The sequence below is a fragment of the Chiloscyllium plagiosum genome, chromosome 37, assembly GCF_004010195.1.
Source record: "Chiloscyllium plagiosum isolate BGI_BamShark_2017 chromosome 37, ASM401019v2, whole genome shotgun sequence".
Classification (NCBI taxonomy): domain Eukaryota; kingdom Metazoa; phylum Chordata; class Chondrichthyes; order Orectolobiformes; family Hemiscylliidae; genus Chiloscyllium; species Chiloscyllium plagiosum.
In genome coordinates this window covers 26,267,801-26,283,881 of record NC_057746.1, presented here as the reverse complement: position 1 = coordinate 26,283,881, position 16,081 = coordinate 26,267,801, and the positions used below count along the sequence as shown (strand labels likewise).

General features: G+C 43.9%; 1 protein-coding gene across 2 annotated transcripts in view; it reads left to right on the top strand.

Annotated features, from left to right (window-relative positions):
- Positions 1-16,081, top strand: part of LOC122541407 (spliceosome RNA helicase DDX39B) — a 35,395-nt gene that overhangs the window by 10,673 nt on the left and 8,641 nt on the right. For both annotated transcript variants that reach the window (XM_043678157.1, XM_043678159.1), the window contains exons 4-7: positions 431-523; positions 2,268-2,451; positions 2,707-2,825; positions 14,483-14,614. In XM_043678157.1, the coding sequence (XP_043534092.1) occupies positions 431-523; positions 2,268-2,451; positions 2,707-2,825; positions 14,483-14,614 (528 nt within the window). The remainder of the gene's footprint in view (positions 1-430; positions 524-2,267; positions 2,452-2,706; positions 2,826-14,482; positions 14,615-16,081) is intronic.

Sequence of the window (16,081 nt, the reverse complement as noted above, 5' to 3'; positions counted from 1 at the left end):
GCAAGGAGTGGAGGGATATGAACCAAGGGCAGGCAGAGGGAGTAGTTTAATATGGCGTCCTGTTCGGCCTTGTGTGGGTATATGAATGGGAAGGGTTTAGAGGGGTATGGGCCAAATGCTGGCATATGGGACTAAGTTAATGTAGGATACGTGGTCGACATGGACACTTTGGACCAAAGAGTCTGTTTCCGTGCTGTATATCTCTATGATGCTATTTGTGAGATTTCCCCTGAGCCTGTGTAACTGTCCTGTGCTTTCTGTAGCTCTGACTTGTTTGCAAGATGCCTTGTAGAGATGAGTGTGGTTGGCCTTACCATTGTACTCTCTTCAGTGCTGGGATGCCTCCATTGTGTGCTCTAATTGTACAAGGTCTGATGGTTCTGTGCCAGGGATGTTAATTGTTTGTTTGTTTGTTTGTTTTTGTTTTTAGATTTCAGTCCTGGTGATGTGCCACACTCGAGAACTGGCATTCCAAATCAGCAAGGAATACGAACGGTTCTCCAAGTACATGCCAAGCGTGAAGGTAAGAGCGGGCTGCCAAGAGTGTCGCTTTCTTTATTTCGTGGTTTATTTCTTTATTTCTGTGGTTTCGTATTTTGTTTAGATTTCCCCCTCCTTGTCCAGGGGCATCCATTCTTCTTTGAGATGTGTATTCTTCTTGTTTCTGGTTTTTGTTTCGAGGGGGGAGGCGATGACCTAATGCTATTATCGTTGGGCTACTAATCCAGAAACTCGGCTCATGTTCTGGTGACCTGGGTTTGAATTCCACCGTGGGAGGTAGTGGAATTTGCACTTTTTTTTTTAAAAAAAGAAAAGCTCTGGAATCTGCTGATGATCATTAAGCCGTTGCTGAATTTCAGGGGCAAACCCATCTGGCTCACTAATATCCTCCAGGGAAGGAAATCTGCCATCCTCACCTGGTCTGACCTATGTGTGACTCCAGACCCACAGCAACGTGGGTGACTTTCAACTGCCCACTGAAATGGTCTAGCAATTCATTTGGTTCAAGGGCAATAAATGCTGGCCAACTGCGATACCTTTGTGGAACAAGTAAATAAAACAGCTGTGGGGTGTAAGTCTCTTTGGCAAGGCCAGCATTTAAAGCATTGTGCCAGTGTCACTCAGACTAATGATCCAGAGGTGGAGACTAATGCTCTGGGGACGAGATAGATGGAATGAATCCTTAAAAAAAAGTATAAAGGCAGGAGGAGTACACTTAAGAGGGAAGTCAGGAGGGCAAGCATGAGGTAGCTTTGGCAAATAGAGCAAGGAGAATCCAAAGAGTTTTTACAAATATGTTTAGGACAAAAGAGTAACTAGGGAGAGAATAGGGCCCCTCAAAAATTAAGAGGTTTATAAAATCGTTTGGGTCATGGATAGGATAAATAGACAAAGTCTCTTCCCTGGGGGTGGGGTGAGTCCAGAGCTAGATGGCATAGGTTTAGGGTGAGTGTGGAAAAATATAAAAGGGACCTCGGGCGCCTTTTTCATGCAGAGGGTGGTACATGTATGCAATGAGCTGCCAGAGGAAGTGGTGGAAGTTGGTACAATTGCAACATTTAAAAGGCATCTGGATAGGTATATGAATAGTAAGGGTTTGGAGGGATATGGGCTGTGTTCTGGCAGGAGGGACTAGTTTAGGTTGGGATATCTGGTCGGCATGGATGAGTTGGACCGAAGGGGCTGTTTTCGTGCTGTACATCTCCATAACTCTCTGACACGGTTCAAATCCCACCACAGCAGCTGTTAAAATTTCATTTCAGTCGCTGCATGTGAAATGAATTTGCGGAGTGGTAACCATCAATTATTTGAAAGACCTGTATGGTTTATTAAGTCCTTTGAGGAGAAAATCTGCTGTCCTTACATATTCTGGTCTGCATGTGACTCCAAATCTATAAGAAGATAGCCTCTGAAGCAGCCTACCCGACCACTCCATTCTAGGACAAGTAGGAATGGAAGACAATTGCTGACCTTGACAACGATGTCTGCATCCCACAAATCAGAACTTGGCAGCTGAGGCAGCATCCATGGAGATTTGCAATGTCAGTACAATGTGTTGATGACCTGGTGAAGAGAAGGTCTTCGACCTGAGGAGTTTTTTTTTTCCTGACGTGTTCCGTTCTAATTTCAGTCTCAAATAATTTGCGCTCCAAGCCAGGAGCAAACCCTCTAACAATCCCCTTAAACCTCATTCCCCAGAAGCGGAGACGGTTTCAGGTGCCCGAGCCGGAGGATGTGACTTAGTTGTGTCTCTTTGCCTGCCCTAGGTTGCGGTGTTTTTTGGTGGGCTCTCCATTAAGAAGGACGAGGAGTTGTTGAAGAAGAACTGCCCGCACATTGTGGTGGGCACCCCTGGCAGGATCCTGGCACTGGCTCGCAACAAGTCTCTGAACCTCAAACACATCAAGCACTTCATCCTGGACGAATGTGACAAGATGCTCGAGCAGCTCGGTAAGTAATGAGTTTTATACATATACAATGAGAAATAAGTTTGCTCAATAGCTAAGCAAATATCCTTTTTTTCTGAAATTCTGTCGGTCCTGAGGTTTTCAGATAGAGGATTCCCAAGCCTTAGTGCTGTGCAAGCGTACCGGTCTCTGGCCAATGTCAGTAGTTTGCAGAGTAAAGGCGATCACTGGTGCAGACTGAAGATAACGGGTAGGGAATTTACAAAGTAACTCCTAACTTCCTATCACTTCCTTTCAGACATGCGTCGAGACGTCCAGGAGATCTTTCGCATGACCCCTCATGAGAAACAGGTCATGATGTTCAGTGCCACCTTAAGCAAGGAGATCCGCCCTGTTTGTCGCAAGTTCATGCAAGATGTAATTATCCTTCTAGCTTCTTTTTGGCGTTAAGGGCCTCCATGTAAAGCTGGCCACACCTCAGTGCCATCAAAACCTAAGTTTTTATCCCTCCCCATTTTCCCCCCCCCCGCCCCAACCCAAGTCAAGAATGTAAATTTACAAAGAGATGTGCAGTAGCTCTTTAACACAATTAGTTGAGTCAGGTTAAAAGTTGGTGAAACCTTTTTCAACCTCCCCTTGGCACCAGCTTAGCTACAGTGAGGGTCAGACAGGACAGAGATGTGCGGAAGACTTGGCGGGAAGACTATCTCGGGCGAACACTTGGGTTCCGCAGTGTGGTGTGGGCAGAAATAGTTTCTTCTCCCACCCGCCACAAGGCAGCTGTGGCAGTCGGATCATGACTGGCCAATTAGTGGGCAACATAGTGAGAAACCAGCAATCACTTGACACAGACATGTACACAGAGATCATATTATCCACTGACATTGACACCACCCATCTCCTCTTGTCCCATGCAAGCAACAAAGTGCAGCCTCCCTGTAGGAAGCCTGAAAGATTAGCAACATTTTTTTTGTCAGATCCTCACTGGGAGCGACTGCAGTTTACACACACAAGTGGGCACAAACCATCTTTCAAAAAGAGAGAGATACACAGCAGAACATACTGCTAGAGGGAGAAGAAATTAGTCTTTCTTTTCCCTCCTCCATACATCCACATACATGCGCACACATTCCCAGCACCCAATAGCTGTTGGTGTGGGGGGCGGAATATGGCACCTAGAATACCTTTCGAGACACATCACACCACTGCTCCCCAACCCTACTCCCAAACCCCTACCCCTACCCCTTCCTCCCAGTGCAGCAGAGAACCTCAGCCAGTGCAGCGGGCGAGAGCGATGCGGATGGCCGAGTGCTGACCCCTTGCGCGGAGATCCGTGATGAGGATCGATGTCCGGAGCCCTGGAACTGAGGAGGAAGACGACACCGCCGGCCAGCAGTGGAGCAGGAGGAGCTCTATCCTTTTCCGTGTTGGCTTTGGGTGATGGTTCCAGGGTTAAGACCAACTGCCTTGTTGATCGTGCAGAGGGGAACAATTGCTTACTCTTTTCTTGCTATTATTGGGGGAGAAGTTCAGTGCAGAGAAGACCAAGCTAAAGGCTTTGTTAACTGGTGATGAATGGCTAGGTTGAAGAGACAGCAGCATCCCCTCAGCCAATCCTTCAAACTCAGAAATCCTTTAACTGTGTTAATTGAGTTGAAGTGGGCAGTAGTCTGCAAGGAATTCAATAGAAATTTAAGGAGCAAGGAGTAATCTCAATGCTGTCACGTTTTCCCAGATGTAAACTCGTATCTAGAAATACCCCCCAGTTCTCTGAAGCTTATTTGGACTATCTGCTGCAGTGCAGAGTTTTTACTTTCCCACCCTTTTTCTGCAGAAAAATTCAGTTTCCTGATTTTTTTTTTCACTGCCTTCTGAGATGTGCAAGTTGCTTCAGCAAGATGACTTGCTCTTCTTTCGGGTTCCTGAAAGGCTCCTCGAAGCCCAGGCTGAGACGCCAGAGCAGTACTGCCCCTGTCAGAGGGTGCCTTTTTTCAGATGAAGTGCTAAACCAAAGGCTGCTTCCCCCTCTAGGTGGATAAAGAAGATTCTGTGCCTTTATGGGTTAACTCCCTGGGTTAATATTTATCCCTCAACCCCACATGACTAAAATTATCTGATTTTCACTAAGTTGATATTTACAAATTAGCTGTCTGATTTCCTACTTTATAGCAAAGACTGCACTTTTCTTTTAAAAAAACCTAATTGGCTGTAAAGTTTATTGAGGGCATCCTCTGGACCTGTAAGGGCAGTGTAGGATTACAAGACCTGCTTTCCTTTCTTTATTCCAAAGAAAGCAAGCCTGACCTCCTAACATTGCTTCGTAAACTTCAGCTGCACAGATTTTTTTTTTAAATTTCCCCTCTGTGTCATTGCAAGTATATGTTGGGTTTGTAATGGCCAGGTGATCTTTTAATGTCAATGTTCAGCCCTTTTGACAGTGCAGTACTGCTTCAGTCTCATACTGGAGTGACACTTACGGTTTTTGTGCTCAAAATTGCCTTGAAGTGCAGCTCCAAACCTTAGTGGCACGGTGGCTCAGTGGTTGGCACTGCTGCCTCACAGCACCAGGGTCTCGGGTTCTATTCCAGCCTTGTGGAGTTTGCACACCCTCCCTGTGTCTGCGTGGGTTTCCTCCAGGTGCTCCGGTTTCCTCCCACAATTCAAAGATATGCAGGTCAGGTGAATTGGCCATGCTAAATTGCCCGTAGTGTTAGGTGCATTAGTCAGAGGGGAATGGGACTGGGTGGGTTACTCTTCGGAGGGTCGGTGTGGACTTGTTGGGCCGAAGGGCCTGTTTCCACTTTGTAGGGAATCTAATCTAATCAAAATCCTGGCACCAATTTGCCTATTCAGCCAGTGCTGAATAAAATTGTTCATCCTTCAAATTGTCAGTAGGAATTCAACTTGGATTGTGGGTAGAGCAGCTGTCTCTTAACCGTAACTTTACATTACCTTTACAATAGCTTGGCATTGTGGACAAACATACCATTAGCAGCAGGGCATAAAATTTCAACTTTACACACCATCCAATCTCCTCGTGGCAATGTGCCCTTTTGTCCAGATGCAGACCCGGGCAGTAGCCAGGCAGTGGGATTGGTTTAGCCTGGTAGGTTAAACAACAGTGGTGGTAAAAACCCTCCTACGGATATGTTGTATGTTGGAAATGTAATCAAAAAATTGCTGGGATGTGCTCAGCAGATCAGAGTCCTGGTTAAGCAAGACAAAGTTAATGTTTCAGCTTGATGGACTTTTGTCATATATGGCGAGACTTGGCGGCCAACCAACAGTGTCGCGATCGGACATAAATTTATTGTTGTCCAGATCACTTCACATCGTTAAATGATCACTTAAATTTGGCTTACATATGGTATCATCTTACCAGCTTAAGTTATTGTTTTTAAAAAAGTTTTGTTTTTCTACTTTTCATTTCTAAAAATGGAATTAATTTGACAAATTGTTTTTCAACTCTGATCTCAAGGTATTAGATCCTCCCTTTCTCACAGCTTAAATTCACCCAAGTAAATTTAACTTGAAAAAAAGTTTTATAAATATTTATCTACCCCGTTCTATCATAAAGATGCTGGCTGCTGTTGGGCAATGTTCAACCAGATGCCAACCTGCATCATTTCAGAACTAAGGCAAATAAAGGTGGAGATTGTCCAGATGAAATAAGGGAGCACCTCTTCTTGCAAGTTCCTCCCACACCATCCTGACTTGGACAATATCGTCAATCCTTCACTGTTTCTGGGTCAGAAACCTGGCACTGCTTTCCTGAAAGCACAGTGGATGTAATTGCATCACGTGGGCTGCCAGTTACTGAAAATGGCTCTTCACCAGAATTTTAATTCCTCTATCTCGAAATAAGAATCTAGTGATGACCGTGAATCCATTGTTGATTGTAACTTGTCTGGTTCGCTAAGTCCTTTAGGGAAGGAAGCGACTCCAGACCCACAGGAATGTAGTTTACTCTCAACTGCCTTCTGGGCAATTACAGGTGGCAATAAATGCTGGCGTAGCCAACGATGCCCTCATCCCGTGAATGAATAAAGAAAAAAGACCTGCTTGTAATGGCAATTAGGGACGGCCAGTAAATGCTGGTCTGACTACCCATCTCATGGCAGAGCTCTTGCTCTTTATGCCCACTTCCCATGAATTCCTAAATAGTTTTTAAAATCATCAAGTTAAATACGGTAACAAGCTTAAGAGGCTGAATGGCCACCTCCTATATTCAACTAGTAATGCTGCTTTAAAATGCCAAACTTGTATTGTCTGCAAAAACGTATCTGACCACTTTGCAAGCAGAGTGTAATATAAATTCGGCATCATTAACACATGGGAAAGAGATTTAGAAACTGATCTACCTTGAACAGATGAGGGTGAAGCAATGTCCATTTTGGTTTGGATGAGTTTCCCCATTCCCAGCCCTTGGGTTATGCCGACATGAGATTGTATGGTGTTTTGGATGCATTTGAGTTTTGAAAATATGGAGAGAGAGAGAGAGTATATAGGATGTTATTATTTTATGCATTAGATGTTTGTATGTTCTTTTTAACCATTTGACTGAGAGTTGCGTTCTGGAGGGAATTGGTTTGCAGTTAAGAATGATTTATTTAGTACAGCAAACTGATTTCTAAATTCCCAGTTTATGGTTCAGCTTAAAGTATTCCAAAGCAGGCTTAAACCGAAATGTCTTAAACTTAAATCCATATCAGCATTGCTTTGCAGATCTGTTGTGGCTGTTTTCTTTTCAATAGAGGCATTCAATTTACATTTGCTTGGGAAGTTAATGAAGTGGTGAGATGGGAAATAAGTAGCGACAGTTTTTGTTTGAATCCTGTCTTGTCGTTTTATGTTGGGAGCTGTTAATATGTGGGCTGTTGAGCACAGTTTACACAGCTAATCCTTGTTAATCCAGTCTGCAAGTGTTTTTATCATTTATGAACTTTCAGCCAGTTGGGATGTAGGCCTGCTGGTGAAGACTGAAAGGGTTTCCGTATAAAGATCGAGAGCTCTCCCACAAGATATAGCAATATGCTGCTAATATGTTTCAAACCTGAAACATGCCCCTCAATGTAAGATGTAGAAATGATGGGTTAGGGAAGTGGCATTAGTTGTCAAACTCAGCTTCCTGCAGGTTCTGTTCCGTAATTACCGGACCCCACCCTGTTCCTCCCCTTCCCCAGTGTTTCCAATTAAGTAACAACTTGGTTTTAAGTTTCCCATGCTTGTTTTCAGATCTTTCCCTACCCTCATCCCTCCCTAGCTTGTAATATCCAATCCTACAAATTAGTGGGGTTTCCATTGACTGTGACATCTGCTGCTAGGACCCTAAACTCTGGAGTTCCCTCCGTAAACCTCATTGCTACTTTCTGCTGCCTCAAGATGCTCCTTAAGCCGTTCATCTTGAGAATGCTTTGTGAGGGTTGACTGTTTCAAGTGGGCTATGTTTGTTTTGTAGTGTAGAAATTGAGCATTGTTGAGAAAAAGACCCATTTTGTCAAAGCTTTTTGACTTCAGCTCATCAGGATGATTGCAAGCACACCAATGATGTTTTATATTGTATGAGACAAGACTGCTGACGAGTTGGTAAGTGGGTGCTGGTAGAGGCTTGCCACTGAGTACACTAGTCTCATGATGACTGACTGCTGAGCTCTTTTAGAATTTAAACCAGTTACACTAGCTGCCATATTACAATTCGCTGTCAGTCATCAACTAACTAGTGTATTCTCCATGGCAGGTCCTTGATCAGTCAGAATCTCCGTATCAACCAGTCAGCACTCTTTTCTCATACAGTTTGCTGTTTGCCTTTACGGAGGTATTCTTGCAAGTGGCGCAATGCGGGCAAGATAAAAAGTTTTAGCAAAACCTTTTTTTTTCAACAATGTACAAGGCAGTGTTGTGGAGGTTTGAAACTCTAAATAAGTTGTTGTCAACCTGTCAAATCTTCCATCTCTATATTAGATGTTAACCCCGAATTCCCCTTTTAAAAGCTCTAATTCTCTTAAATGTATTGTAAATACTGATAGCCGATCCTGTTAATTTTGCCCTGGTAGTATTCTTAACAAACAAAAAATTAAATGCCATCTGTTTCATATGGAATTCTGTCTATAGATTGCAACAGCTGTCATTGACTGATTCAGTTTGGGGGAAAAAGTTGCTGAAAATGTGCAACAGGCCTGTCAGAATCTGGAAGTGGGGCTGAAAGGTTTCTTCATTACTGTCAGGTCTGAAATAAGAGGATTGACAGGACCCCTGACCTTACAATGTTGCCTGAGTTAAATGAAGTTTGGTATTGGGCATGACAGGGTAAATGGTAATGGGGCTATAAGGAGGATGCTGGGTAGGTGGTAACGGGGCTGCCTGGAGGATTCTGGGTAGGTGGTAATGGGGGTTGCCTGGAGGATGCTGGGTAGGTGGTAATGGGGGTTGCCTGGAGGATGCTGGGTAAGTGGTAATGGGGGTTGCCTGGAGGATGCTGGGTAGATGGTATTAGGGCTGCCTGGAGGATGCTGGGTAGGTGGTAATGCGGCTGCCTGGAGGATGCAGGGTAGAGTCCTGGTATGCTGACCTCTTTCATGGTACTGCTGAGCAGACGTTCCTATTCCTGAACCTTTGGGTCAACCAGGCGTAGCTCATTTGGCGAAATTGGACAGCAGGGGACACATGTCCACTTGTCAGTGGACAGGGCTGATTTTAATTCCACTTAATTTAACGGGAGGGAAACTGGCTGCAGTGCTCCTTTCAGGTCATCGAGCAACCCAGGACAGGAAACCTTCATGCTGAATTGAATGCCTTTTAACGAAATCCTTGGCTGATTGTAGTAAGCGATCTTATTTTTCTTCTTAACAGCCACAACAGATTGCTTTGCTTTTTTCCTGGTATTAATTGCTTTCCTTTCATTGCAATCCTGGTGGGCTTGAAATTCCTCCTGTCAGTAATTTTTCAAATTACACTTCCTGCAGGAGGCATTCCACCTTGTTCAACTCTTTGGGGGACTGGTCTATCATCTGAGAGTCTTGTATTGATGTTTATGGAAATGAGGGTAGGGGAAAATACTGCAAGATTTAAAAAGAAAATTCATATCAGTTACGGTGGCTCAGTGATTAGCATCAGAGGTTGCCTCACAGTGCCAGAGACTCAGGTTCAATTTCAGCCTCAATCAACCATCTGTGAGGAGTTTGCACATTCTCTGCGTGGGTTTCCTCTGGATGCTCCAGTTTCCTCCCACAGCTCAAAAATGTGCAGGTTAGGGTGAATTGGCCATGCTAAATTGTTCCATGTTCAGGGGCCTGTGGGCTAAGTGCATTAGTCAGAGGAAATGTAGAGTAATAGGGTCGGGGAATGGGTCTGGGTGGGTTACTCTTCGGAGAGTCGGTATGGTCTTGTTGGGCCAAACGGCTTGTTTCCAAATTTAGGGATTCTACGTATTCTGTGAATTTCCATTGATTGTACAGCACAGAAACAGTCTATTCACCCAGACTGGCCCATGCTCACATTGATGCTCCACACAAGGCTTGCCATACATTAGTTTATTTAGCCATAGCCTCATTGATTTCTTCTGCGTTCTTGTCTAACTTCCATTTAAATGCATTTGTCTGCCCATTGTTATTTAATGCCTTAGTGGTATGTTCCCTTGGTAATGTTACAGGGCAAATTGCGTTGGTGTCACCCCAGCTTACCATTGCAGCAACACATGCACAACGCAGTGTGTCCTGGATATGGTCCAGATGCTGGCAAATGGGACTAGATCAGTTGAGGATATCTGGTCGGCGTGGGCGAGTTGGACCAGAGGGTCTGTTTCCATGCTGTCACGTCATGTGATCAGTGCAGCCTTGTATATTCAAAGCTGCTCCTGAATGTCTGCTCATTCTTAATTATTAAGACAGGCGGCTTTTGAGACATTGGTTCTTGAAGACTAGTTAAGTGGACTCATTCCCCTTTGCTTCCTTCCTCCACAGGATCCTAAAACCCCCTCATGTAATTCCCAATGTGTTTTCCGAAACAAATCAACTAACACCTTAGTGCCTTTGGGCGCCCTTTACTCCCTTATTTCTGCTCCCTATTTTCTCTGCCATTTGTCTATAAACATTTTTGACACTCCAGTGTTTCTTGAATTCCAAGATACAACTAATGCACTTTGATGAGGATAGATGAATGTGTAAGAAGAGGCTTAGGCTGATTGGCCTGTGTTTGTGCTGTAACGTATAAGCAAAGATGTTCAACCTGCCAGACCTCTCGAAGAGTATGTTACTATTACCCAGCCCACAGGCTTTTAATTTAGCTCCCTGTTTAAGTCCCTGTCTAAATCGTGACTTTGAAACTATTGTTTGCTGAGTTCTATCATCTCCTTAACAGTTTAAGCAGTTTGCAGACATTGGACCGGATTCCAGACTGAAACCAGTTAAAGGTGCCACCCCTATCCAGATTGTGGTGCCCTTGGGCATTTCGCGGAATCGTAAGGAGTTACAACACAGGGGGAGGCCTTTCAGCTCATCGAGCCTATGCCAGGGCTTTGTAAAAACCAAAAATCTAATTAGTACCCACTCCCCTGCTTTTTCCATAGATGATCTGCCGTTTCTTTTTGGTCCTTTTCTAAGTGCATATGTATATATAAATATATACATGGTTTTCTTTTGAAAAGTTCTGATTGAATCTGGTTTCACTGCTCTTCAGGCAGTACATTCCAGGTGCAGAAACAAATTTCTCCTTGTTTTGCCTCTGGTACTTTTGTCCAGGGCATTAAATCAGTGTTTTCGAGTCCTGCTAGTTTTTATCATTTGTTTGACCCTGGTTATTGTTTGGCCATTATGGTGGTAAATGCACTCATAAAATTGCTCCCACACTATCAGCTTATGTTTAGTAATGAAGAGTTTTGGAGACTGTCATGAAGTAGTCTCCAAGCTGTTAATTAGTATTTCCACCGCCGCCACCCGGTCGACCATCGAATAGTAGGCTATTTGGCCAATGAATCGGCTCCGCCATGTCATGAGATCGTGGCAGACCTGATAATCCTGAACTCCAATTTCCTGTGATTTCTCCATCAGTCTTGATTCCCTTACAAATGAAAAATCTATCTCCCTAGAATATACTTACCAACCCAGCTTTGACTGCCCTCTGCAGTAAAGGATTCCAATGATTCCTGACCGTCTCAGAAATGAAGTACACCCTCTTCTCTGTTTGAAATGGGCAACCTCACACTCTGAGATTTCCCCTTTCTGGATTCTTCCCAAATGTGGAAGTAACATGTCCACATATAATGTGTGTAACTCCTTAAGAATCTTGTATGTTTCAATAAGGTAACCTCTGATTCTTCTAAACTCTAATCGGTATAGGTCCAACCTACTGAACCTCTCCTAATAGAACAATCCCTCCATACGCATGATCAACCCAGTGAACCTTCTCTGGACAGCTTCAGTTGCCAGTATATGTTCCCTTGAATAAGGAGGTCAATACTGTTGCATGTTATTTTGTAATCCCTTCTATTTGTAATAAAGGCCAGCGTTCCACTTACCTTCCCTATTACCTACTAAACTGGATGTTTTTAAGATTTAAAGGACTCCCAAAGCCCTCTATGCTGCAGTCTTTCCATATTTAATTAATAATCACCCCATCAATTCTTCCTGCCAAAGTGCATAACCATATACTTTCCCACATTATATTCCTCCTGCCAAGTTTTTGTTCACTCGCCCAACCTGTGTATGTGTCCCTGCAGACATTTTGTCATTCTCACCACTTGCCTTCTCACCTAATTTTGATTGATTGTTTCCCCTTAACCCTGTCTCCTCTGGAAAGAACAGCTCCCATTTTCCCCAGTCAGTGTCTCCCTCACCTCATCCCATTAGCTCCATTCTAGTAAGTCTCTTACACACCCTTTCGCAAAGTCTCAGCGTCCTTCTTGAAGTGTGGAATCGGGGCTTGACCACGCTGCTCGAGGTGAAGTCAAATCAGATTCCATAATATTTCAGTGGAACTTCCTTGCTTTTGTACTCTGACTCAACATAACATCAAGGATCCTGTCTGATTTGCTTTTTGAAAGACCTTTTCAAACCCAAAAATTTGTGGATACACCTGACCACCCAAAGAATGGTATCCAGAAATGGAAAAATGTATTCCGACTGGGCCCGACCAGTAATTTATAATGGCTTAGTAGAATCCGCTGGTTTTTGTGTTTTTGTTTTTAAGTTAAACCTCTTTACAACCAATACTTCAGTTATTTTTCTAAACCTGCTAGATTTCTCCACTCTCCCCCTTCTCATGCTGGGGAACTTGGAGAATTGATTTGCAGCGGAGTATGTCCTGTCATCGACTGCTGGTTGCAGGAGACCTGCTTTGGCATTTTCTTTTGCTGTCCTTCCGATGTTGAGGTTTCTGATGAGTTGTTGTACCCCAGAAGGGTTGGTACCTTACTCATGTGACCGGTTGAGATGTGCAAATGCAGATGACCAATGAGCACATTGTCTGACCTCACACAGCAACTGGCCACGATTTTACTTTTGTTGACAGAGCTCCAAGAGCAACAGATGCCCTAAGCGGATAGAGGCAGAAATCAAACCTGTTCTATTTTCCCTTTTCTTTTGCCAGCTGTAAAAGCCATGATATTTTTGAGACTGTTAAGTTGAACAAATCACAGAATGTTCATACCTGGGGACAACAAGGCAATTAATATTTTATTGGCAGTGTGTTGGAGTCAGGAAGTCTTGCTGCTGTTATACAGGATTTTGGTGAGGTTCAGTTACTGCTTACAGTTTTGATTCTGCCTCGCAAGGAAGGAGTTGGCCTTTCAGTGGGTTCTCATGTGAAAGGTGAATGAAATGGCTCAATACTCTCTTTAGAAGAATGAGAGTGATCTCATTGAAATGTCTAAAATTCTCAGTGGAGTTTAAGAGGCTGTGGAGACCGTTTTCCCCAATTTGGATAAATTGGCAGGGGCGGGAGCAGGCATAATCTCAGATTAAGGGATCAACCACTCCATACTGTGAAGGGACATTTCTTCCCTCGGCATTGTGAATGGTTGACATTCTCTACAGTGGGTGCCCCATCACTATGTATATTTAAGACAGGAGGGTAGAGTTTTGGGCAGTAAGGGAATTGATGGCTGTGGTGACAGGGCAGCAAGCTGAGGTAAAAGACACATATTTGGGTGGTGGAGGAGGCACTCCGGGGAGGGAGGTACTGAATAACATGCACCTCGCTCTTGGTTTTAACTTTTGGGATTTAATTGTAGCAAAGTCCTCCTACAATCTACCAATCCTGAAACTAGACAACTTGGCACGTGCCAGGAACAGAGATCCTTTCTGCATAATCCGGCCGCACAATCGATGAAGAACTTACGTATCCATTTAAAATGGCAACAATGCGGTGACTTCAGGTTCCTTCCACGCCTGATTTGGCTGGGTCTTCCAGGATATTTGGAGAGCAGGAGGTCATTCATCCCCCTTGAACCTATGGCTCCGTTAAATTTGGTTACAGCTAATTAACTTGGTCCATCCACCTTGGGCTCGTCACTCCTTAACTACCCTACCATTGCCCTTAACTGTCAGTTCCAGCTGAGTTAGCCTCTTCGTTCTGTGATCCATGTCGTTAATTTCTAATTGCTGTTAAGATACAGAGAAATGAGGAACACAAGGAATTTATATTCTTTTAACTTCCCAATCAAGGGAATCGCTTGTAGACTTTGACTCATTTTAAGCCCTTGTTTAGAGCATCTTTTAATTTGTTGTGTGGCACAAGAAGCAGTGTTTTGTTGCTTTGTAGGAAACTTAGCTGAGGGGTAGAGAGGATTTCAGAATGGTGTGACCCTTGTTCTTGAATTTTAAAATATGGATGTACGTTTCTCAAAGAGTCAGCGACCTTCCCCTTGGCACCTTTTCATTTGACATCAATACAAGACTCTATCTATCCTTGCTTCTGCTTTCAGGACAATTGAAAAGGGATAGGTAGAGGTTTAGAACTGCCTTGTGCGGTCAGGCTGGGCCAGGTTGTCGAGCGGGAATGTCTCAGATCGGGAAAGCTTGTGGGGAGGGGCGTGCCAAGAGGGGGGCGTGGATTTAACAGCGGGGTAATTTGCTTCACAGCCGATGGAGATCTTTGTGGACGACGAAACCAAGCTGACTCTGCACGGGCTGCAGCAGTACTACGTGAAGCTGAAAGACAACGAGAAGAACCGCAAGCTTTTCGACCTGCTCGATGTTCTGGAGTTTAATCAGGTACCCACGGTTCCCCATAAAGCCGAGGGTGGGGGTGGTGGAGGCAGCGGCACTGCTAACACTTGTGTGCGTTTGTACCAACATCTCAATGGAGTGAAAAGGCAGGTTATGACCTTTTGCACGGACCGCCTTTAAGAAGGAGCTGCTGTTTAAGCCTGGCATTCTGCTTTATCTTTTCTAAACAAGTTGGTTAGCGGTTCGGTAAACTAATTGACTTCGTGAGACGTTTTGCATTTCAGGGGAGGGCTAGTGTTAGGTTTGGTTGTTTAAGAAGACAAAAATACCCCGGTGAGTGGAATTTCCATGGAGTTACGTGGAATGTTGGTTTCTGTCTCACACCCGTTGGTATTGCTTATTAAATTCAATGCAAGGTGAAGTTGCAGCAACACATTAAGCAAAGTCTAGGTTGTGTGTGTTAGGAAGAAAGACCTACAATTATATCATGACTTTGCAATTAAATGATGTCCTAAAATGTTTTACAGCAAAGAATTAGCTTTAAAGTTCAATTTCTGTTGTACTGTCGCAGTCATTTTGGATGCGGCAAGCTCCCATGAGGTGCAATGTGATAACAATCAGAAGAACTTTAAGCAGAGTTTGCTGAGGGATCAATATTGGCCAGGCCAACATAGGTAACTCATAGGATCCTGTCTTTTACAACCGCCTGCTTGGATGGGTTTCAGATTGGCATTCATCTAAAAGTCAGCACATCTCCAACTATGCAGCATTCAGTGTCAATACTGCACTGGATCACCAGCCGAGATTTTTGGGCTTGAGTTTCAAGAGTGGAACTTGTACCGGCAGTGGTGGTAAGGTTAAGATTGAACTTTGAAGGAGAAAAATTTTTAAAATTTGTGTTCATTGAAAATGCTGACAAATCATGTCAGATTCTTCTCCCGGTAGCCAAGTGGGTAACCAGGCTTATCTGTTTGGTGCTCGGTCATGTTGACCACAAAACTACCAGATTGGACCCCTGGTAATTAAGAACCTGGAATTATTGTCAGTGCAAATTAGCAAGGTTTTCCACACCACAACGAATCTTGTGACCTGTAGAGGAAGTGAAAGCATGTGTAGAGGCTTGACTGTAGTGCCCTTACAGGCAAATAATCTGCTGGCACTGCCTGTCTAGACTATGATGTGTAGAATGTCCACTTCTGCTGAAGTGGCACAGAGCTGCCACTGTTTGTGAAACGACAACCCAGCCAAGGGAGAGTAATGTCATGTATCCATTAATTAAAATAGATTAAATATTACCAAAAGAGTAGAAAACTAAAATTATACAAACAGAAGTTGATCCATATGGGTCATCTTTACTTTTATAATATTCAGTTTTGACTGGATTTTGGTGGCAAGGCTGGCACGAATAGTTGTAAGCTGCCCTTGGCAACAGGACACTTTTGAGCCATAATGATAGTATTCCCTCATTAAGGGAGCGTGGACGCAGATATAAAAATGATATTCAATGGATGG